Genomic DNA, 21502 nt, shown 5'->3' on the forward strand with positions numbered 1-21502 from the left:
GCACTGCTAACCTCCTCAAACCTCAATGAAAAGGACTGATGCAATTACAAATTTACAAAATGTCAATATGGTGTAAACAAGTGCTCCTCAGTCCTCGCTACTCAGGAAAAAGAAATTGCAAGTACAGAAATGGGCCTTTCGGCCCGGGAAACAAGCTACTGGGCTAGTACAAGAAAGCCAATGCATCATCGAGCGAGCTGAGCCAAGTTGAGGCCCATTCGGCCCAGGAAATCTGCACCACACCGGTCCACAGCACTTGTCACGCGACCGCGACGATGCACAGGACACGCTGATAAAACAACACCAGGCGTGATTTAAGGTCAAAGAAGCAAAGAATTTCTGAGTCTGCAGCCGGCCACCGACGTCAACAAGCTGCGTCATCCGGCACAAGGGGCTACCCGTGTTCAACATTTGGGCCCTAAAGCAGAAACAGGTAAGGCTATGACGGAAGAAACCAAGGAAAGTCAGGATACAGGTGTTGAATTGAACGCAAGGATTAGAGAAGAACCTCTTTTAATTGCCTGTGGACTCTGAGCGCCTCAAGAACGCTTTCAACCCACCTGTCAAGTCATACGTATGGACTAAGCAGTAATCAAGGGCTGCACCATGTATGATGACAACACCAGTTCCCAATGTTCAACATCCCTGACATGTACGTGGTAATTGGATAATGTTACTCAAAGGCCAACATGATGTGTGCATACCCTTCAAGTCCAGGGGTTGTTGGATAATATATGCTCTTCAGACCCAATTTCTTTGCTGCAGAGCCAGTGGTCTCACCGATGCAAGCGATGTAGTTATTCCAACAATCGACTTTTGAAACCAGCTTTAACCAAGCTCTGCATCGCAATGATAACAAAAACAAGAAGACTGAATAATTGAACGACACATAACAACAAACTGTAATAAAATGGAATTAATATAGAGAGACTGACGATTCAAGGAAAGTCAATCCAGGCAAATATCATATTTCAACTTTCTACTTTATGTATATTGGCTAATTAGCATGGCATCCTTTTATAAGGGTTAAACTGAGCTTCCCCAAAGTACTTGATGTTTAAATGTTAGTATCTCATGATCAATTCAACAACTCTGTTCTCAAGGCGGTAAGGCGGACGCCTAGCAAGGTGGGGCGGCTGGACGCCTAGGCGAGCAAGGCGGGCGCCTAGGCGAGCAAGGCGCAAATCGGTGGACGGCGCATGGACGCCTAGGCGTCGCCTAGGCGACGCCTTGAGAACAGAGTTCAACAACAGCTTTACTTTGAACAATTCACAAAAATGGTTTGTGATAAAGATTATCCAAATGTGCTAGTTATAGTTACTTCAGTGCAGAAGGAGAAGCTACTGCAACAACAGGAGCTGAAATAGCAAGCTTCAAAGTTAGTGGTTCGATATCTTCAACAGGTACCTGCATGCATACACAACACCTTCATAATATTAACAGAGATCCAAAATCCAATCACAAGAACTGTTAAAAAGTGATATAAAAGTGATGCTAATTATGTTCTGGTTCTTACAGTGCAAGTCTCTACTCTGGTGATGCAAGCGACAGTACAAAAGTAAATAACACTATCGAGTAAAGAAAGCTAAACATGCATATATCAGGTCTGGAGTCCATGGGATTAAGCATATGCAGAGTGAACAGTTGAGCAAGAGTAGCATTGAGTTCAACAGCTAACTAAAATTTTAACCTACAAGAAATAAATAGACAATCAACAATAGTTCAGCTTACATTGTTGTAAATGTTCAGCTTAAGCACAAATGAAGTTGATATGGCAAATTCTCAACAGCAACAAAAAAGTTTCATGCTAAAAACAGGTACCACAAACCACAAGAATAAGCTCTCAACAAGATGCAGAAAGACTTGTCTGTGCATGTGGTGAGACACGAGGTGAATGTTAGAAAGGTAAATGAAAAAAGTTCATCCCACACAAGTGAAAAAATTACGGTTGTATATGTATTCAGTCTTGTCACATGAAATCCTCGATCTGATAGCCCCTCTTCTGCATTACAAAAAAAAAACACGTAAATGCAGATAATGTATACAGTTCCTGAATAAAAAAATAAATGGTTAAATCAAGTCCATAGATCACATACGCCCAGTTAAGAGCTCATAACCATAAAGTTCAACTAGAGAACAGAAAATTGACTGGATCAAAATCAATATGCAACATCATGAAGAAACCGACACAGTAAATGTGAGAAACATGTGGCCTTAGTGAAAGCAGAAGAAAATAGCAAGAAGATTCTAATTGTAAACAGAAAACTGACTCACGAATTTCACGACTAGCCTTTGCAGATGCAGGATACAACACTTTACATGTGCTCTCACTGACCCTGGGTAGCTCTGAGGCTAAGACTTTACCCATAGCTGATGAACAAGGAAAATTCATTAAAGCTAATAACTAATTCAGGATGAACAAAAGAGCATTAGTCTTAGAAAATATACAAGTAGAAAGGATATCATAGAAACAACAAGATAAGATACCTTTCGAAGGTGAAAATGCAACCTCAAGGGATTGATCATCAGACTGTGATACTTCATCAAAAACCCTTGCAGTTCCTGCTCCAACAACCGCTACTCGCACCTTAGGACTTCCAGCAGCCCTGGAATTGAATTATTGTGTAGCTTGCGTAAAAAATGATAGCCTTCGATTATGTTTGATCTGGGGACGCAACAATTATTTGAAATTAAGTAATTAAGTCTTTAGAACTATAGAGAACAGATATACGATGTACTCCCTTTGTCCCTTATTATTTGTCGTTTGGGTGTGCGTGCCACAAGTTTGACTCGATTTGTAGAAAATATGTGCAACATTTGTATCTCCAAATAAATTTATTAAAAAACTAGATTAAAAGATCTATCTAATGGTATTAATTATGTATCATAAATATTAATAATTTTTTATATAAAATTAATCAAAAACATTTCTCGGGAAGCGAGAACGAAAGTTATTTAGGGACGGAGGGAGTAGTCTGTTAGCCAATGAAATATTGACACAATATTTGTAATGACAAGTTACAAGGAATGAAGCATAAATTGAGGCATAACTACTACTTATACAGCAACATTGAGCACATTACTTCAATATGTTTGAAGCTTACTTCCATCCGCGAAGGAACACTGCAGCTGCCTCAGGAGAGGTTATAGCAATCCAGTCAAACTTGTCATCTGTAAACACAGAATACCGTAGAGACTAAACCATAACTTCCCAAATACAGTCTTTTAGAGCTAGTATTAAGAAGAGAATATCATAATATGAACTACTATAATATCTGAGGCTAAGAGGAAATAATGAATATGTTAAGTGCTGTGTTTCCAAAGAGTGAAACTCTGAAAATGAAATTGAGCAAGTGGATAGTGTACGCAGTGACAAAACAAAGACTAACACTTACTACTTAAGACTTCTGGAAGCCTATCTGTATCAGGGCCATCAACATGCTTAATAAGAGGAAGTTCCAGAGACTGTATATTGTGTTTTTCCTACAGAACCCAATAAGAAAATTGATGTAAATGCTAGGCAGCGATCAGCAGAATAACTAAGATTTATTTCTGAACATACGGAGATCAGCAGTAATTTAGAAGATATCAAACTTCTGTACTACGATTTTACATGGTTATCCCACAAGCTGACTTCGGAAAACTAAGTAGATTCATGATTCAAATCACTTTGAGAAATTTTCAGCAAACTCCCATGTATATTCTCTTCATTAAGGGCCATGGTTCAAGTCTCTGAAGAATTTTATTCTATTTTATTTTGCCCTGGCATCTTTGAAAGTTTGTGGGCGCCAAAAGGTTGAACTATGGCTGGTAAGCATCATAATTGGTGATTTTGCCAACTTCCCTATGGTAGCTTCATACCATTTGAAACCAAATTGATCAAAATTGACAATGCAGTATTGACACCAGGTTCCATATTAAAGAATTGAAGATCCAAGGACTAACATGGAAGACACTTTCTAAAAAGAGTCAAGGACTAGCTAGATGGAGCCGTAAAATTTGAAATCACAGAGAAGTGGAAATGCCCACTGAATCTGAACTCGTAATTGCAGTTTCAGAAGAATGGAGAAGTAGCCAGGTCCATTAGCATTCAACATACTACTGTGCAAATTTGGCCTTGAGGTCCTCCATATCACGCCCCAGGTTAACTCTCCCGTGAAGGAAATCAGTAGGACTCCCAAAACTAGAACAAAAGGCCGCATGCCTATCATGACTAGAAAGGTAATTAATCTGCAATACTTCAATTTTCCGTAGCCAGTCATATGTATGTAGTCCACCGCCTAAAGTCACAGCAAGGACAGCACAGCATCAACATCCAAGATGTTCATTGTCTAACCACTGATTTCAACACTAAAGCACAACGGGAGAAGTACCCACTAGGGGACTCACCAGCGCGGCGATGAGCTTGGCGTTCTTTCCCCGCTCGCGTGTCACCACGACGTCTGGCGGGGGCGAGGAGCGCTCCAGGAATCTCTCGGTGGCGCCAGTCCGGAGCCTTCCTGCGGATCGGGTTTGGAAGGTTCCAGAAGGCGGGGAAGGGAAGGGGAACGCCAGCGAAGAAGAGAAGGCCATGGCCTGGCCGCCAGGAGCTTGTGGCCCTGTGGGCTGTGGGTGGCGATGGCGACTGGCGAGGGAAATGGATTGGAGGGAGAGGAAGACGCTCTGGAAATGGGCCCCACGCCATTCCCCCACACCTGGGCCTGCGGTTCTGCGGCCACAGCCCGCTTCACTCGGTGTTGGGCGGGTTGTTTGGGCTGAATATGGTGGTTGTCTATTTGTGGGCCGTGAAACGTGTGCTTCTCTTCTTTTATTTTTCTTTGAGAAACACACTCAGGTTTGCTCAATTCTGATAAAAAAAAGGTTTGCTCCTCAATTAACGTAGCGAAATATGGCAGTTAGTTTTTCTATTCAGAGTGTGTTTAGTTGGTGAAAAAGTTTGGGTTTTGGTACTGTAGCACATTTCGTTGTTACTTGACAAATAATATCTAATTATGGACTAATTAGGCTTAAAAGATTCAGCTCATGCTAATCAGTTAGACTGTGTAATTAATTATTTTTTTCAACTGCATTTAATATTTCATGCATGTGTCCGAAGATTCGATGTGACGGATACTGTACAAAATTTTTTGGGAACTAAACAGGGCCTCAAACCTTAATAATCCTCATTACCATAGATTTTATGACACTGGACGTCAACGAAAAGAAGAGGAGATGACCATGGTCGCTTGCACCAAACGCGTAATCAATCGTGCACAGCCAGTCCAAGCTAGGTTATTGTGCACGTGTTTTCCATTTTACGGAGGGAAGCAGCTCGATCCTGCACGACGTTCCACGCCTCGTTGACGTGCCGCTCCTCCGTCAGCGTGCTCCCGACGGCGCACCTGAGCATGTAGATGCCACCCACCATGGCGGAGCTCATGTACGGCCCGGAGCCGGCCGCGTTCACCTCCTCGAGGAGCCTCCGGTTGTGCTCGTTGTCCGCCGCCTTCTCGCCGCCCAGCTTCTCCTCCTCCGGCAACCGGAGCCGGAAGCACACCAGCGCGAACCGCCTCGTCGCCGTCACCTCGAACCGCGCGTCGGCCTCCACCATGCTCTCGAACGACGCGGCCATGCGCACGTGGGCGCGGACGTGGCCGCGCAGGCCCTCGACGCCGTAGCAGCGGAGCACGAGCCACATCTTGAGCGCGCGGAACCGCCGCGTCAGCGTGACGGAGCAGTCCTTGTAGTCCACGACGTCGTCGTGCCCCTCCGCCGCCGCGCCGCCCCTGAGGATGTACTCCTGCTCCGTGCCGAGCGCCGCCACCAGCAGCGACGGCGTTCTCACCCACAGCGCGCAGCAGTCGGTGTTGGCGAGGAGCCGCCGTGGCTGCCATGACGACCTCCTTCTTTGGCTTGCGGCAATTACGGGCGAAATGTCCACGGACACCGCAATTGAAGCACTTGCCGATGCCTGACTTCGCCTTGCGCCGCGCACTCCACTCCTCCGTGAGCAGGAGCCGCCCGCCGTCGACTTGGCTGCCTGACGAGCCTTGTCCGCCGGAGAGCTGAGCGCGCGGCTCGTCAAACACCTTGAGCCGCCCAAGCGCCTCCTCGAACGGCATGACCACGACATCGCAGAACTGCTCGATGCCCGCGACCGCCGGATATAGCCGGTGGGGCACCGAGTCGAGCAACTTCTTGACCATGCCCGCATCGTCCAGCGTGGACCCGAGGCTAGCGAACCGCGCGGCCATGGCGCTGATCTTCCCCGCGAACTCATCCAACGCATCGCCGTCCGCCATGATCAGGGAGTCGAACTCCCCCTTGAGCGTGGCAAGGCGCGCCGTCCGCACGCGATCCGTGTTGGGATTAGTCCCACACTGATTGTGGGGGGCAGGGGAGTTGAACCAACATAAAAGTGGGGGAGAGTCTCTCACCTCTTGGGCTAGTTTTGGGGTGTAGCAGGACTTCCTCCGGGTGTGCGCCCGGTTGGGCCAACTCTCCTGGTTTTGGGCCGACAATTAGTATCAGAGCTGGGTCCGCAATCTCCTGTGCCCGTGCACACTTGGGTGGTGTAGGCCCGAAGCCCAGTGGACCCGTGGGTGTGAGGCCCGTGTGTGCTCGTGTGTCGAGCCGGTCAGTGGTGGACCGCGGGTGTGAGGCTCATATGTGCTCGTGTGTGGAGTCGGTCACTGGTGGACTGTGGTGTGGGCCTGGTCAGTGCTAAGGGACACAATGTGTGACGGGGGAGATTGTTGGGATTAGTCCCACATTGATTGTGGGGGGAGAGTTGAACCAACATAAAAGTGGGGGGGAGTCTCTCACCTCTTGGGCTAGCTTTTGGGGTGCAAAAGGACTTCCTTCAGGGTGTGCGCCCGGTTGAGCCAACTCTCCTGGTTTTGGGCTGACAATTGGCATCAGAGCCGGCGAGGTCCAGGCACCATGTCGATGCCACCGGAGCGCTCGTTGTCGCCGCTCCGTCGTCACGGTCGCTCTCCGCCGCAGAGGGTGCGGACCCGTGACGTCGTGTTAGAGCGCATCGTGGAGCGGGTCGCGATGTCGAGCTCCGTCAGCTATCCGGTGTTGGCGCCGTCGAGCTATACTGCATGGGCGATCAAGGTGGAGGCGATCCTTGATGCGCATGGGCTCTGGGAGGCGGTGGCACCGGCGGACGGCGAGGAGGTGGACGTGCGCAAGAACAAGGCGGCACGGGCCCATTTCCTCCAAGCTCTGCCAGAGAATATTTTGATGCGAGTGTCGACCAAGCCGACGGCGAGAGAAGTGTGGGAGGCGCTCAAGATGCGGTTCGTCGGTGCGGATCGCGGATGGCGCGCCTTGCCATGCTCAAGGGGGAGTTCGACTCCCTGATCATGGCGGACGGCGATGCGTTGGACGAGTTCGCGGGGAAGATCAGCGCCATGGCCGCGCGGTTCGCCAGCCTCGGGTCCACGCTGGACGATGCGGGCATGGTCAAGAAGTTGCTCGACTCGGTGCCCAACCGGCTATACCCGGCGGTCGCGGGCATCGAGCAGTTTTGCGATGTCGCGGTCATGCCGTTCGAGGAGGCACTTGGGCGACTCAAGGCGTTGGACGAGCGGTCAAGGCGGCGCGCTCAGCTCTCCGGCGGACAAAGCTCGTCAGGCGGCCAAGTCGACGGCGAGCGGCTCCTGCTCACGGAGGAGGAGTGGAGTGCACGACGCAAGGCGATGTCGGGCATCGACAAGTGCTTCAATTGTGGTGTCCGTGGGCATTTCGCCCGTGATTGCCGCAAGCCAAAGAAGGAGGTCGTCATGGAGGCCACGGCGGAGGTCGACGACGAGCCGGCATTGCTCTGAAGATCCGGCGTTGGCGGCGCTGGGTTTAGGGGGAGATTGTTAGGAATAAACCCAGCACACGTGTGTGTGTGGCTGGGATGTGTGTGTGTGCGTGACGCGCGTGTGTGCGGGCGTCGTGTGTAGTGTGCGTGGCGCAGTGCGTGTGTGCACGCGGGGCGCCAAGCACGGCTACGTGTGCGTGCACGCGGTCGTTGCGGTGTGTGGATCGCGATCGTATGTGTGCGATCGTGATCGTGGAGTCGCGTTTAGGGGGAGCTCGTCCGGGCGAGCAGGACAGAGGTCGTTGAGTCTGTTATAGTCTCCGCCTCGACCGGAGGATCTCCAGTCCACGTCGCGTGCGTGCGAGCGCGTCCATGGCGTCGTGTGCGGAGCGAGTGGGTCGATCGGCGTAGGAAGTGCAGCGCGTGTGTAGTGGGCGCGTCCGCCAGGCTATAAAGCCTCCATGTAACCCCCTGTGATGCCAGCGAGTTGAATTGGAGAGCGGCGTCCGGCGCCGTGCGTTAGAGCGCAAACTCGTCCCGCGGTACTGTTCATCTTCCCCAACTCGCCAGCCCAAATTCGCGTAGTGTGGTGACCAATTCATGAGGCTAGTGAGTAGGTGAGCTAGAGGGAGACGAAGTGCGTAGGCTGCGCATCAAGTTCCTGGCCGGGGATCGCCGGAGGTGTGAGTTCACCGTCGACCCCCCCCCCCGGCGGAGCTCTGTTCGCCGTTCGCGGTGGCGATCGGGGAGTTCTAACAATTGGTATCAGAACTGGGTCCGCAATCTCCTGTGCCTGTGCACACTTGGGTGGTGTAGGCCCGAAGCCCAGTGAACCGTGGGTGTGAAGCCTGTGTGTGCTCGTGTGTCAAGCCGGTCAGTGGTGGACCGCGGGTGTGAGGCTCATATGTGCTCGTGTGTGGAGCCGGTCACTGGTGGATTGTGCTGTGGGCCCGGTCAGTGCTAAGGGACACCAATGTGTGACGGGGGAGATTGTTGGGATTAGTCCCACATTGACTGTGGGAGAGAGTTGAACCAACATAAAAGTGGAGGGAGTCTCTCAATCTTGGGCTAGCTTTTGGGGTGCAGAAGGACTTCCTTCAGGGTGTGCGCCCGGTTGGGCCAACTCTCCCAGTTTTGGGCTGACAAGGAGCCACTTATGGACGTTCATGCTGAACGAGTCCACGGTCTTGGCGCCGTCGATCAGGTGCCGGAACTCCGGGCAGACGAGTGCCGATCCGGCGTAGACCACGTCCATGTGGACCCAGGCGCCGTGCGCCGCCGTGACGGCGCGGAGCTCGCCAACGGGGTCCACGGCGGTGGTCTGGGTGGTCCCCACCGTCGCGTAGAGGAAGAGCGGGACCAGCCCGGCGTCCACGTCGGCTTGCATGGTGGCACGCAGCGCGGCTGGCGAGAGCGCAAACATGTCGTGGCGGAGCGTCGCGACCTCACGGTAGTTGTCGCGGTGGATGCCGGCGATGTGCGCGGCCTTGCGGAAGGCGAAGTGGGTCTGATCGGAGCAGTAGACGACGGGGTCGCCGATCCTCCTGCTGCCAATGGCGGCGAGCTTGGAGTCCCGCGTAGTGACGAGGGTGCAGAGGATGACCTCACATGTGGTGCCGAGAAGCGTGCCTCTACCGCCGCCGCAGAACATGAGGGTCTCGGGCAAGTGGAGCGCCTTGGCGAGCCAGTTGACGACGACCTTCTCAAGCTCCGTGACAGCTGGCGTGGCAGCCCACGTGAAGGGGACGACGTTGATGCCGGCCGTGAGGGCCTCGCCGAGGGCAGCGACGGTGCTGCTGGACACCGGGAAGTGCACCAGGTGGCGAGGGCTCTGCCAGTGCGTGAGGCCGGGCAGGATGAGGTCGCGGACGTCCCGCAGCGCCGCGCCGAACGCGTCAGAATCCGGCTGCGCCGGCGCGTCCGCGGGGAGCTGGCGGCGCAGGAAGCCGGGGTGGACACTGGTGGGGTGCACGGGGTAGTCGCCCATGCGGGCATAGTAGTCGGCGATGAAGTCGATGAACTGGTGGCCCTGCCGCCGGAACTCGTCAGGGTGTTGACGCAGAATTGGCCAACACATAAGTGCTAGAACACACAGGATCGCAACGATCGCAACCGGACGAAGCTCGCCGGCGACCAGTCAGACCGGTCGCGCCAACCGGTCAGACTGGTTGGGCACAGAAAGCTTCGCGAAGACCTAGAACCCCAAGCTCGGGAGGGACCCTGTCAAAGCTCGAAGATCTAGGGTTATCTTGAGGTCGGAAGGCCATCCAAGACACCCTTGAACGCCGTAGAAACGAGCAAAGAACAGCACGAGATTGGAAAAGTTAGGGTTTGGAGAAAAATAGGAAAATTGTAAATTGATTGATTCGATTGGGTAGAAGGACCTCAATCGACCGTGACCTTTATATTTATTGGCCGGGGAAGACGTACCCTTCCAAATTGAGTTACAAATGGATTCCATAATACAAACTCTAACTCTACTCGGACTGCACAGGTCCTGACCGGTCTGACCGGTCGGCCCAACCGCTCAGACCGGTTGGCCTCGGTGTTGCCAATTTTAGCCTCCAATATATGCCCCCCTGCCTTTTTGGTGAGCTTTGCAAGCCAAAAAGCAAGTACCAGAAACTAGCCTATTTACATGAATTTGAATAGAAAGTACAAGGCTAAAAATAATGCTAAGGGCGATATTCTATACCGGCCGTCTTCCTCTTCAAGCGTCTTGCCACACGCTGGGGTAGTATTTCTTCAAGTACCTTCCATTAAGAGCCCTTGGAAGACGCTCTTCTTGCATCTTCTCCACCATATAAGAATTCCCGAAGATAACCTTGATGATCTTGTACGGTCCTTCCCAACTTAGCGACCACTTGCCGAACTTATTACTCTTTGTCCCAAGAGGCAATATTGTCTTCCAAACCAGCTCACCAACCTGAAAAGATTTTGCTTTTACCTTCTTGTTGTAAGTTCTAGCCACCCGAAGCTTGTCCTTCTCAATCTCTTTCAAAGCTTGCATCCGCTTGTCACTTACTTAATCAATATTGTCCATCATCAAGTCATAGTAATCAATAGCAGAAAGGTCATTTTGTTTAGCCAATCTATAAGCATCCAGATTCACCTCAATGGGGGCAAAACGGCCTCTTGACCATAAACAAGCTCAAAAGGAGTAACTTTAGTAGCACCATGTCTAGATATACGATGAGCCCACAATGCTTCAGATAATACCTCATGCCACCTCCTGGGATTTTTTTCTATCTTCTTCTTGATGAGCTTTATCAAGATCTTATTACTAGACTCGGCCTGACCATTGGCCTGAGTATAGTATAGAGATGAATTGAGTATCTTAATCTTGTAAGATTCGGCAAAATCACGTAGCTCTTTTGATATAAAAGATGAATCTTGATCCGTCGTCAAAGTTTGGGGAATAAGGAATCTATGAATAATATGCTCTGTAATAAACTCAATTACCTCTCGGTGTGTCATATTCTTCAAAGGAACCGATTCGGTCCACTTAGTAAAGTAAACCGTAGCAACCAACACGAAGCGATTTCCTTTTGAAGAAAGGGGATTAATCTGACCAATGAAATCCAATCCCCAACCTCTGAACGGCCATGGCTTGATAATAGGATGCAATAACGCAGCATATACTAACTGAACATGAAGCATCCCCTCATAAGAGGTGACTCAAATGTGATATAAATATCAGTCCCAGGAGGCTGATAACACATTTATTACATCAGATGGTATATCACTGGAGAACTCTACACGGTAATGGGCAATGAAGCGCCACTATCGCGAGGATAATAACTAAAAACCAAACAAGAACGTTAACTACGAAGAGGTCATCAGAGTCTTGCGTCATACGGAGCTTCTGCGGGTGACCCTATCCACAGGCAAGGTTGGGTGCAGAACGGAACCCCTACTCAACGTCCTCGGAAATAAAGTTTGGGTCTTCCTCTGTAAAAATTAAGCAAGGGTGAGTACAAACGTACTCAGCAAGTCCAACCGCACCCACGGAGAGGATACAAACAGAATACATGCACAAGATAAATCAAGGATAAGGATAGGGTTTAATTTGCGGAAAGTAAATTTTCATGCATGGGTTTATTTCGAAATAGAGTTTTTCTTAAAATAATTCTTTTATAGCTGGTGGGGTTGATCCACACAGGATCTAAGATTTTAAAAGTTGCTACCGGACTCCTCATCTGTCGTAGCACACAGCACAGCTACCGGACACTTTTCCCAAAATAACTCACGCCAACCCAACCATTCCTAGAAGAAGTACTAGTTGTGTGACTAAACCGTAACTCGCCCAGTACCGTGGGCACGGCTATTCGAATAGGTTTTAACTCTATAGAGGTATGCAACTTTACCCACAAGCGGGGTACCACAGCACGATCACCTTAGTGTCGGTGCAGATCCCAACAAAGCCATTACCCACCTTTGCTAGACCTGACTAGCCAACACGGGATCCACCAAGGGGTCACTGACCTTTCACCGAGGTTTAGCCGGGGCATAAGTCGCCACGATCTTATCCCTTCTCCTTGATCACCCGTTGCTCTCAGCTCTCCTGATGGCTATCAGACTAACTAGTGGGGTTTATGCTAAGCCATTGCCACACATAATGGTCGAGTGGTTTGCACGATAGTTGAGTTAGGCAAGATGACACATCAACTTGATCCTTAATGGTGACAAGACGGATATGTCCCAACCTTATTCAATCACACAGGTACGAGCACACATTTTGGCAATTCACACAGAAATGCCATCCATCTCATCGGAACACATCTTTCATTTATTTTCCAACAAATCCACCTTTTCCCTTCCCACACACTCACACATTTTTCTTTATAAATAATCATATTTGATGTGTCGTAGAACGAGTATAAGGTCCTAAGCAATTCTAGCGGTGATTAACATCCACATAGAACAAATTGTATGTAGACATCAATCTAGGTGGACAAGGAATGGTGATAACAAGTCAAGGGGTGGCTATCCAACCATGTTTCAGCAGTAAAAGCATATGCAATTTTGTAAAACAGGCCAATAGGTTGTGTTTATTGTTGACGGTGCTTAAGTGCCATTTTCACCCGTCAACTATACTCAATAATAAAGGAAAACTGCATGCCTTACTCCCATATTTGTATCACTAACCTTGCTCCACAGTTGTTTTCGAGTTTTGTACATTTCAGATGAGCAGGAGCGGAATAAGACAAAAACACGCAGCAGACGCTTTACAACTACGCAGAATATCATGTCCGGCGTCACCCACTTACAAGGAGGGCCCATCTAGCAGAGCAAACAGGCACGCCACGCATAATGCATACAAGGAAAGATACCAGGGCCCACATGTCAGCCTACCAGAGAAGGATAAGGACGAGAGGCGGCCAGGTGGGGCCGGCCGACCCCCTGGGTCGGCCGAACCTGGCCGGCCTCCCGTCCAGGTGCATTTCGAGGAGGAGTCGGCCCCAAGTCTCCTGATTACCTTCCAGGTGTGCATTTGGCGGGAACCGACCTCCACTAGTATAAATAGGGCCCCCTCTCACCCCTCACACACACGAACACACTTCATTCCATTCTCTCCAAGTAGGCTCTCCTCTCTCTTGCTCTCTTAGCTAGGTAGTGGAGCTAGGCTAGTTCTTCTTTAGCGAGCAAGTCATCCTCGGAGTCGTTGAGCAATCCTCGGCTCCCGGTATGGCTTTGTATCTGACTAGTTAGACTTCTATTCATAATATAGAGTTTTGCCATTGTTGCTTTACTATCTTGATAGTGTATCAATCCATGCTTAGATCGTTCATAAGTTATGCTACGGTCTTGGTTAGGCCAGATGATCCGGGTACGGATAGAGGTTCGTTGTGCTTTCGGGCTTGCTCTAGTGTTTTACTCGTCCATCCGAAGGGTGGGAGACCTGGGCACTAGAGTAGTGACTTCATGCATGAGCGTGGTGCTCGGGTATGCGGGATCCTTCGGATATGACCATGCTCCACGGTGTGACTGGGGTAGACGGCAGGTGGTGACAGCCCTGTCCGTCCAGCGTAACAGCAGTGTTGCATTTAGCGTACTCCCCGACGTTCGGGTTCGGTGTAGGAGTTCATGCAAAGTGGTAACGGGACTGGATGTACTCCGGTACGGGACCTTCTCCCCGCTATCCCATTTTTCTGGCACTTGCAGTTCTAACCATGATCGAACATGACCCCAGCTTTGGATAGAAGCACTAGGACACCTAACCTAGCCTAAGCTCCAGCTGACTTGAAGTAGGATAGAGTAGTCCTTTGTTTTATAGTTTCTCTCCTTTATTTCTTCCTCTTGGAGTGTGGATGTGTGCTGTGTCGCATTACCCTTGCTTATTCTTTATCTGTACTTACCCCTGTTAGAGTATTGCCTATTGCTTGAGGCACAATATCATGGTTAATGTTGAGTACAATACCTTTGTCGCTGCCGTCCTTTGGGACACAAATAAATGACGATACCCTTACTCTCCGGGTGAAATGCTACAACGGTATATCCGTGCACTTGCGGATCCATCTGTAATCGTATTGATTATACCACGAGAGTGGCACCCCTTGGGTGCAATTGCTAGAATGAGTTCGGCACCCTCATTTCTAGTGATTGCACTAAGGACTGCCAACAGACATTTCTGGCACTATTACTATGGATTAACCATTCCTAGTGATTGCGCTAAGAAATGTCAACATTTATAAAACTGGGACAAAATATGCATCAAAGGATGAGATTGAACTTGATGTTCGCAAAGCCTTCCGGGAAGTCTTGATCGAGGTACTGTCCTTCAGGTTCGAGGTCGTGGTACTGGTCCTCGCACTCTTGCTCGCAGTACTGCTCGTCGACGGGTTCTTCCTCGTTCACACCGTGATCTACGGCGCACACAAACAAACACACAATAAAGAAAAAGAAATAAAAGTTTTTCCATTGTGCTCGAAACAGGAAAAGTTAAGATATGGATGTGGGAAGAATATTTTCGGAAGATTTTCTAATGGCACGGTCGAAATTATGTTAGAAATGGCATGGTAAAGTTTCGGAGAAATCGGAGGATTTTTGGCGCATGAAATGATAAGTTAAAGGTAAGTTTAGGGGCTAATCTGGGGTCCAGGGGCCTATTTGTAAATACTTTTGGAAAAAAGGATTTGATTAGAATTTTGTAAAAGGTTTGGGCTACTCTGGAAATTAGGCAGGGACCTACTCATAAATATTTTATATAGTGGAGGTGCTTATTCATTAAAAGAAATAAGAGAGGGGCTTCTTTGTAATTATTTTTGGGATGGCAAGGGCTTGATTGGAATTTTAAAAAATATTCGGGCTACTCTAAAAATGGGTAGGGGTTTATTTAGAATTAATTCTATGTGGGGGAGGGTTTATTTGCGAAAAGGAAAAATAGGAAGGGCTACTTTAGAAGAGAACTAGAGAGAGGGGGATGATTCTTTAAGGAATACAAAAAAGGGAAGGGGGTATTGTGAAAAACTGCCCTTCTTCTTCATCCTCCCTCCCGTGAAACAGAGGAGGGGAGGGGGCGATGGCCGGCGGCCCTGGGCCACGGCGGCGCCCGGGAGGAAGGGGAAAAGGGAGAGGGGGCCGTGGTGGATCGATTCCCCTCCTTAATTTGGGCGGTGGCGGCCTGTGGAGGCAGCGCCACGGCGCCAGGCGGAGGTGGCCGGCAGCGGCTCTGGTGGCGGCGTTGCGAGGCGAGGGAGGGGGCTAGCGGCGGCAGACGAGCTTGAGGAGGTGGAAGGGGTCCTACCCTTGCCCTCACCTCAGGCGGAGGGGCAGCGAGGAGGTCTGGCCACGAGGGCCGGCGGTGGCAGGCAGGGGCGGGCGTGGAGGCGGCGTTGCCGGGCTGGGGCGGAGCTACGGCGGCGGCGGTGGTGGTCGTGGGGGCGGGAGCTCGGTGGAGCGCCTATTAATAGGCCGGCGAGGCGAGGGAGAAGGGCGCGCGCGGTGGCCGGCCGGACGACGGGATCGGCGGCCATTAATGCTGTGGGGGCGGCTTCGGTGTCGTGGAGCGGCGCACTGGCGCTCGGAGGCGACGACGAGAGGATAGGTGGGCCGAGGGGCGGCGCAAGTGGCAGGGGGCGGCGGCCAATGGCGGGGCGGGGGCGCCGTGCGGGGCTGGCTGCTCGGTGTCGCCGAGCTCTGCTCGTGCCATGGTGAGCGCGAGCGACGAGGCGGCAAGGGGGTACGGTGGCACAGGCGATGGACGGCGAGCAGGGCAGCACAAGTGGGAGGGCTGGAGATGGCCGGCTGGTGGGGCTCGGCGCTGCCGAGCTCTGCTCGGTGTGCAGCGCGTGCGCGGCAGGGAGAGAAGAAGGAAGAAGGAGAAGGGAGGGAAAGGAAAAAAGAAAAGGGAGAAGAAAGAGAAAGAAAGAGAGAAAGAAAAAGAGAGAGAAAGAGAGAAGCGCGTCGGTGAGATTCGCGACGGCGACCGCGGGGTCGGTCGAGCACGCGCGGCGGTTGGGCGGTACGCAGTGCGACACGCGGAACGAGGAAATGGGGCGGCGATTGATTTCGGTGTCGGACGGCGAAAACGTCAGGAAGGTTTTAGAGGAATTGGGATCTCGGACAGAAGAAGAATTTGAAATGATTCGAGCTCAGCGACGAAAAGATATTGAAAAAATATTTTTTGCGAGTAATTTATTTGTGTGAATTTTCGGGATGTTATAGAACATTACCAAATCACTGACATTCCTCACACCCTTTATAATATCTGAAACAATCCGCCATCATAGTTGGCCAATAGAAACCGGCTCTCCTAAGTAACCACTTCATTTTAGGAGCTGATTGATGTGTATCATAGATGCCTTCATGAACCTCCCCTATTGCAACACGGGCCTGATCAGAATCTAAGCACTTGAGAAGAACATCTTTGGCGGTCCGACGATAAAGCTCATCGTCGATCAAGATGTATTTAAATGCCAGACGCCGAATATTCCTCTCCGTACCATGATGATAAAGCTCATCGTCGATCAATATGTCACAATAGGCACCCTCCAATCAGCAACCTTGGCCTTTTCTTTAGAATTGGAAGTGGCGGCCAACTTGCTGTTTTAAGTAGTCTGACCAGTCAGACCGGTCTCAAGACCGGTCAGACCAGTCGAAGCGGCCGGTCTGACCGGTTCGTCCAGAACCAGTAACTCGGCTGTTGCTCGCATCGGCTTTCTCATGTCGAAATATTTCTTAGTAACATTGTAGCCATATGCTTGCTGAGCCAGAGCATTCGCCTTCTGATTACTATCTCTTGGAATATGTCGGATTACAAATTCATCAAAGCAAGAGATAATATCAAGGCATCTATCAAGATATGCATTTAAAGAACCATTGTAATATTGGCATACTTTGGATACTTGCGGCACCACTAGAAGCGAATCACCATAAACTTCCACATGTTTAACGCCCATTGATTCCAAGAATTCCAAGCCAAATAGAAGTGCTTCATACTCAACTTGGTTATTCGTGCGCTCTTCTTCCAATCGATTTGAGAACTCAAAAATAATACCCTTCGGAGAAATTAGAACGGCACCAATCCCTTGTCCATCATCACAAGCCGATCCATCAAAAAACAACTTCCATGGTGTGCAAGTAATATAACCGATTTTCAAATCATGCTCATCATTAATCTGATGTTCAACAATGAAATCCGCTACAATTTGGCCTTTAATAGCTCTCAAAGACTCATAGGCCAAATCATATTCAATAAGCGCATAAGCCCACTTTCCTATTCTACCACTCAAAATCAGCTTTTGTAGCATATGCTTAATAATATCGGCTTGACAAGTAACTATGCAAGTACTTGATAAAAGATAATATCTCAACTTGGTACAAGTATAATATAATGATAAGCACAATTTCTCAATAAACGTATATCTTGTTTCTGCATCAATAAGTCGTCGGCCAACATACGTGATAACATACTCATTTCCTTTGATTTCTTGAGTCAAAACAACACCAATTACTTTGTCTTCCGCAGCCACATAAAGCCTGAAAGGGATACCTCTCTTGGGTGCCTTGAGAACCGGTGGTGAAGACAAATACTTCTTGATCTTCTCAAAAGCCTCTTGCTGTTTTGCCCCCAAGTAAATTCAGCCTCGTCCTTCAACCGAAGATAGGAGTAAAAGCATCTATCTTTCCGGAAAAATTAGATATAAACCTTCTCAAATAATTCACCTTGCCCAGAAACTTTTGCAAGTCTTTCTTGCAAGCAGGAGCCTCTACCTTTTCCGTGGCTTCAATTCTTTTTGGATCAATCTCTGTGCCATTCTCATGAATAATGAAGCCCAAGAACTTTCCAGCCGATGCACCAAAAGCACATTTGAGCGGATTCATCTTCAATCCATACTGACGCATTCTCTCAAGAGCAAGCCTCAAATCAGCCAAATGATGACTCAAGCCGGCCGATTTGATCACAATATCATCAATATAAACTTCCAATATAATACCAATCAAGTCATGGAAGATTAAATTTATAGCTCTTTGATAAATAGCACCAGCATTCTTTAATCCAAAAGTCATAACAATCCACTCAAATAAACCAACAAAACCAAGGCATCTAAAGGCTGTTTTAGACGTATCTTCTTCGGCTATGAATATTTAATTATAACCCGCATTACCATCAAGAAAACTGATAACATGATGTCCAGAAGCTTCATTGATCAACATATCGGCTATAGGCATAGGATATTCATCTTTAAGAGTAGCTTTATTAAGATCTCTAAAATCAACGCAAACTCTAATTTTGCCTGAATTTTTCTTCTCAACGGGCACAATATTAGAGATCCACTCCACATAACGACAAGACCGAATAAATCCAGCATCTAATAAACGATTAAGTTCTTCTTTTATTCGGTCATACATAACAAGATTAAAATGCCTAGAAGGTTGCTTATAAGGTCTAAAACCGGCCTTAATCGGTAGCCGATGCTCAACCAAACCACAACTCAAACCAGGCATCTCAGAGTATTCCCATGCAAAACAATCGACATATTTTTTTTAATAACTTTATTAAATCAGCTTTACAATCATCCGATAAGTTTGCATTTACAAAAGTCGGCCTAGGAATAGAACCATCTCCAATATCAACCTTTTCTAAAGGATCAGTCGACGTAAAACCCTGGCCTAACTTATCTAAGTCGCCCTGGTCTTCAATAGCCTCGCACATATCGTTCGCCTTGTCCCGATAGTGCTCGATGCGCTGCTGCATCATAAAACTAAGTGTAGCCGATTCTCCATCGGCTTTAGGACTGCAGAGATGAACCCCTCCTTTGTGCAATTGATCAAGTCATAATCGGTCAAGTCTAGACTCGATAAACACTTGATGTTATCATGTGCACCAACGAACTCGGAATCGGCGGTACCAATGAAGGAAGAGGCATCACCATGCACAACCTCAACTTCATCGCTGATCCACTGAATAAGAAACTGGTGCAAGGAAGATGGTACACATTGATTGGCATGAATCCAATCGCGTCCAAGTATGAGGTTGAAGTTACCTTGCACATTGGAGACGAAGAACGCCGTAGCAACCGTCTTGCTCCCAACGGTCAACTCCATCGAAGCAACCCCCTTGGCACCAATGGGATCACCTCTTCCAACGCCGCGGACCGTCATGTTCATCTTGATGAGTTCTTCGTCCGTCCCGCCGAGCTTCTTGTAGAGTGAATAGGGCATCAAGTTGACAATTGCCCCACTATCCACAAGCATACAAGAAACTGGCTTCCCGTTGATGTGCCCCCTCACGTAGAGAGCCTTCAAGTGGTTATCCGAATCTTTGGGCTTTTGAAATATAGTTTCACGGGATCCAAAATCCAAATGTGTTGTCTCCTCCTCCGGAATCGCCCAATAATCATCAGAAAAGTGCACAACATTGATCTCCATGTTTGTGCGTTCCGGAGAAGCCTCGTAATCCACCAACTCCTCGTCCTCTGCTGCTGGAGAAGCTGGTGGAACCTCTGATGCGCCAGTAGCCGAAGCGGAGACAACCTCTTTGGCCTTCTGCTCAGGCTCAGGGTCGATCGGTCTGACCGGTTGCTCTGAGCGGTCAGACCGGTCTGGGACACCGGTCTGACCGGTCGGCTGGAGCGGTCGGACAGGTCCTGTGGGCTGATCAACTGTCTTGACTCGCCATATCTTGCCTTGAGGGAACCCTGGTCTGCACTCATCAAATATTTCATTCCTCAACTTCTTCGCCTCCTTCTCCTTCTGTTCTTGGTGGCGAAGACACTGCAACCTCCTCTTCTGAGTGTGAGTCAACCCCAGTGGGCACCATCTAGGCTGGAAGTACTTCTCCTTGTCTTGGTCCTTGAGGTTGCTGCTGCTGGCCTCATGATCATTGGCCAACACAAGCTTCTGAGAAACATTGACCGGTTTCTCAACGATCACCGGTCTCTCTTGTGCATTTTGAGCTTTTCCTTTCCCGTCTTCAACTTGCACAACCTTAGCAGCTGGAGCTTTCTCAGAATCAACTTCCATTGACACTGGTTCATCCTTCTTCTCTTTGACACGATATTCTTGGCGCACTAGACGAACTTGGGCCGGCCTCTGCTGAGACCGGTCTGACCGATCAGGGTAGACCAGTCTGACCAGTCCGGGGGTCTGCCCCTGACCAGATTGGTGCTGACCCAATCGGTCGTGAACCGACAGCCTCAACCTATCAAATACAGGTCCTCTGGAGCTTCCCTCCCCCTGGAAGTGTGGTGGATATGGCATCGGATAGCATTGCATCCAAAATCCCCCATTCTCCCACGCGGGAAACTGAGAATCCGACGCCGGTGGAGCCCATGGCATCGTAGCGTACATCGGCTGCATCTGTTGAGGAGGGAACAATGTAACCACATCTCCCCTGCGCTTGCTTGACTCTCCCCTAGGAGATGAAGGTGCGCCTTGACGCGGAGGTGACCTCAGTCTCATTTTTATGGGCCGATCGTTTCGAGCGGCCTTTGAGTACTTGTTCAACAGTTGGCCAAAGGTAGACTTCTGATTTGCAATCTTGCCCTGCACCTTTGGTTGGTTTGTCTTCCATGTACCCACTTCCGGACGCTTCGGCTTGAATGTCCGGGGCTGACCACCAGGGCGGTCTGACTGGCCGTCAGGATCTGTCTGACTAGTCGGAGAAACCGGTCTGACCGGTCTCAGCTGAGCAGCAGACCGGTCGCCTGAAGGAGAACCCTCTTGCCCCCGAGCGTGTGAGGTTTGAGTATGATCCTCGGATTCTTCTTTCCATCAGGAGTCTTCTCTTGAATCACCTCCCTGGCTAGAATCTTGTTATCAACAGTCAACGGTCTGTCATCACCAATGATCACGTTCTTGCCTTTTGCTCCTTCGTCTTGATCCGGCCGAATCAGCACCTTTGCATTACTGAGATCAATGGTATGCACTGAGAACGGAGTTTTGTCTATCTTCATCTCCAGAAAGGTCAATCATCCTTCATTTATGGCCGATTGTACCTGTCGATGAAACACATTACAATCATTAGTTGCATGAGATGAAGAATTATGAAATTTACAATAAGCGCGCCGCTTTAGCTCCTCAAGCGGCAGTATAACATGAGTATCCAAGTCGTAATAACTCATCGAAAATGCGATCACACTTGGACACATCGAAAGTAAACTTCATCTCTTCTTGTCGATTCTTTTGAGTCGGCTTAAGAGATGTACAAGTAGATGGTTTGGCCGAGGCGGGCCAAACAAACTCAGCAGCGTATACCTCTTT

The 21502-nt window shown here is 49.3% G+C and overlaps 2 protein-coding genes across 2 annotated transcripts; both read right to left on the minus strand.

Annotated features, from left to right (window-relative positions):
- Positions 1-4634, minus strand: LOC120691032 (uroporphyrinogen-III synthase, chloroplastic-like). The gene is made up of 10 exons (XM_039973985.1): positions 4390-4634; positions 3396-3483; positions 3105-3171; positions 2488-2606; positions 2275-2370; positions 1947-2002; positions 1322-1407; positions 705-839; positions 509-560; positions 1-418 (listed from the first exon to the last, which is right to left on the minus strand). Exons 1-10 carry the CDS (start codon positions 4570-4572, stop codon positions 395-397), a joined length of 906 nt encoding a protein of 301 aa, XP_039829919.1. The 5' UTR covers positions 4573-4634; the 3' UTR covers positions 1-394.
- Positions 4635-5266: 632 nt separating this feature from the next.
- LOC120689369 (tyrosine decarboxylase-like) lies at positions 5267-19669 on the minus strand. The gene is made up of 3 exons (XM_039971657.1): positions 19285-19669; positions 8940-9877; positions 5267-5866 (listed from the first exon to the last, which is right to left on the minus strand). Exons 1-3 carry the CDS (start codon positions 19667-19669, stop codon positions 5267-5269), a joined length of 1923 nt encoding a protein of 640 aa, XP_039827591.1.
- Positions 19670-21502: the final 1833 nt, after the last annotated feature.

This window comes from Panicum virgatum, chromosome 9N, assembly GCF_016808335.1.
Source record: "Panicum virgatum strain AP13 chromosome 9N, P.virgatum_v5, whole genome shotgun sequence".
Lineage (NCBI taxonomy): Eukaryota > Viridiplantae > Streptophyta > Magnoliopsida > Poales > Poaceae > Panicum > Panicum virgatum.

Excerpts from the sequence above, each read along its gene's own strand:
- LOC120691032 (XM_039973985.1), bottom strand. The coding sequence starts at position 4,572 with ATGGCCTTCTCTTCTTCGCTGGCGTTCCCCTTCCCTTCCCCGCCTTCT. Across the intron at positions 2,607-3,104 it reads GTGTTCCTTCGCGGATGGAA|GGCTGCTGGAAGTCCTAAGG; the intron begins GTAAGCTTCAAA and ends ATTCAATTCCAG. Across the intron at positions 840-1,321 it reads GCTTCTCCTTCTGCACTGAA|AGCTTGGTTAAAGCTGGTTT; the intron begins GTAACTATAACT and ends ATTGCGATGCAG.
- LOC120689369 (XM_039971657.1), bottom strand. The coding sequence starts at position 19,669 with ATGGAGATCAATGTTGTGCACTTTTCTGATGATTATTGGGCGATTCCG. Across the intron at positions 9,878-19,284 it reads CTTCGTCTCCAATGTGCAAG|CACTTATGTGTTGGCCAATT; the intron begins GTAACTTCAACC and ends TGTGTGTTCTAG. Across the intron at positions 5,867-8,939 it reads ACGTCCATAAGTGGCTCCTT|CCACGGCGGCTCCTCGCCAA; the intron begins GTCAGCCCAAAA and ends TCGTCATGGCAG.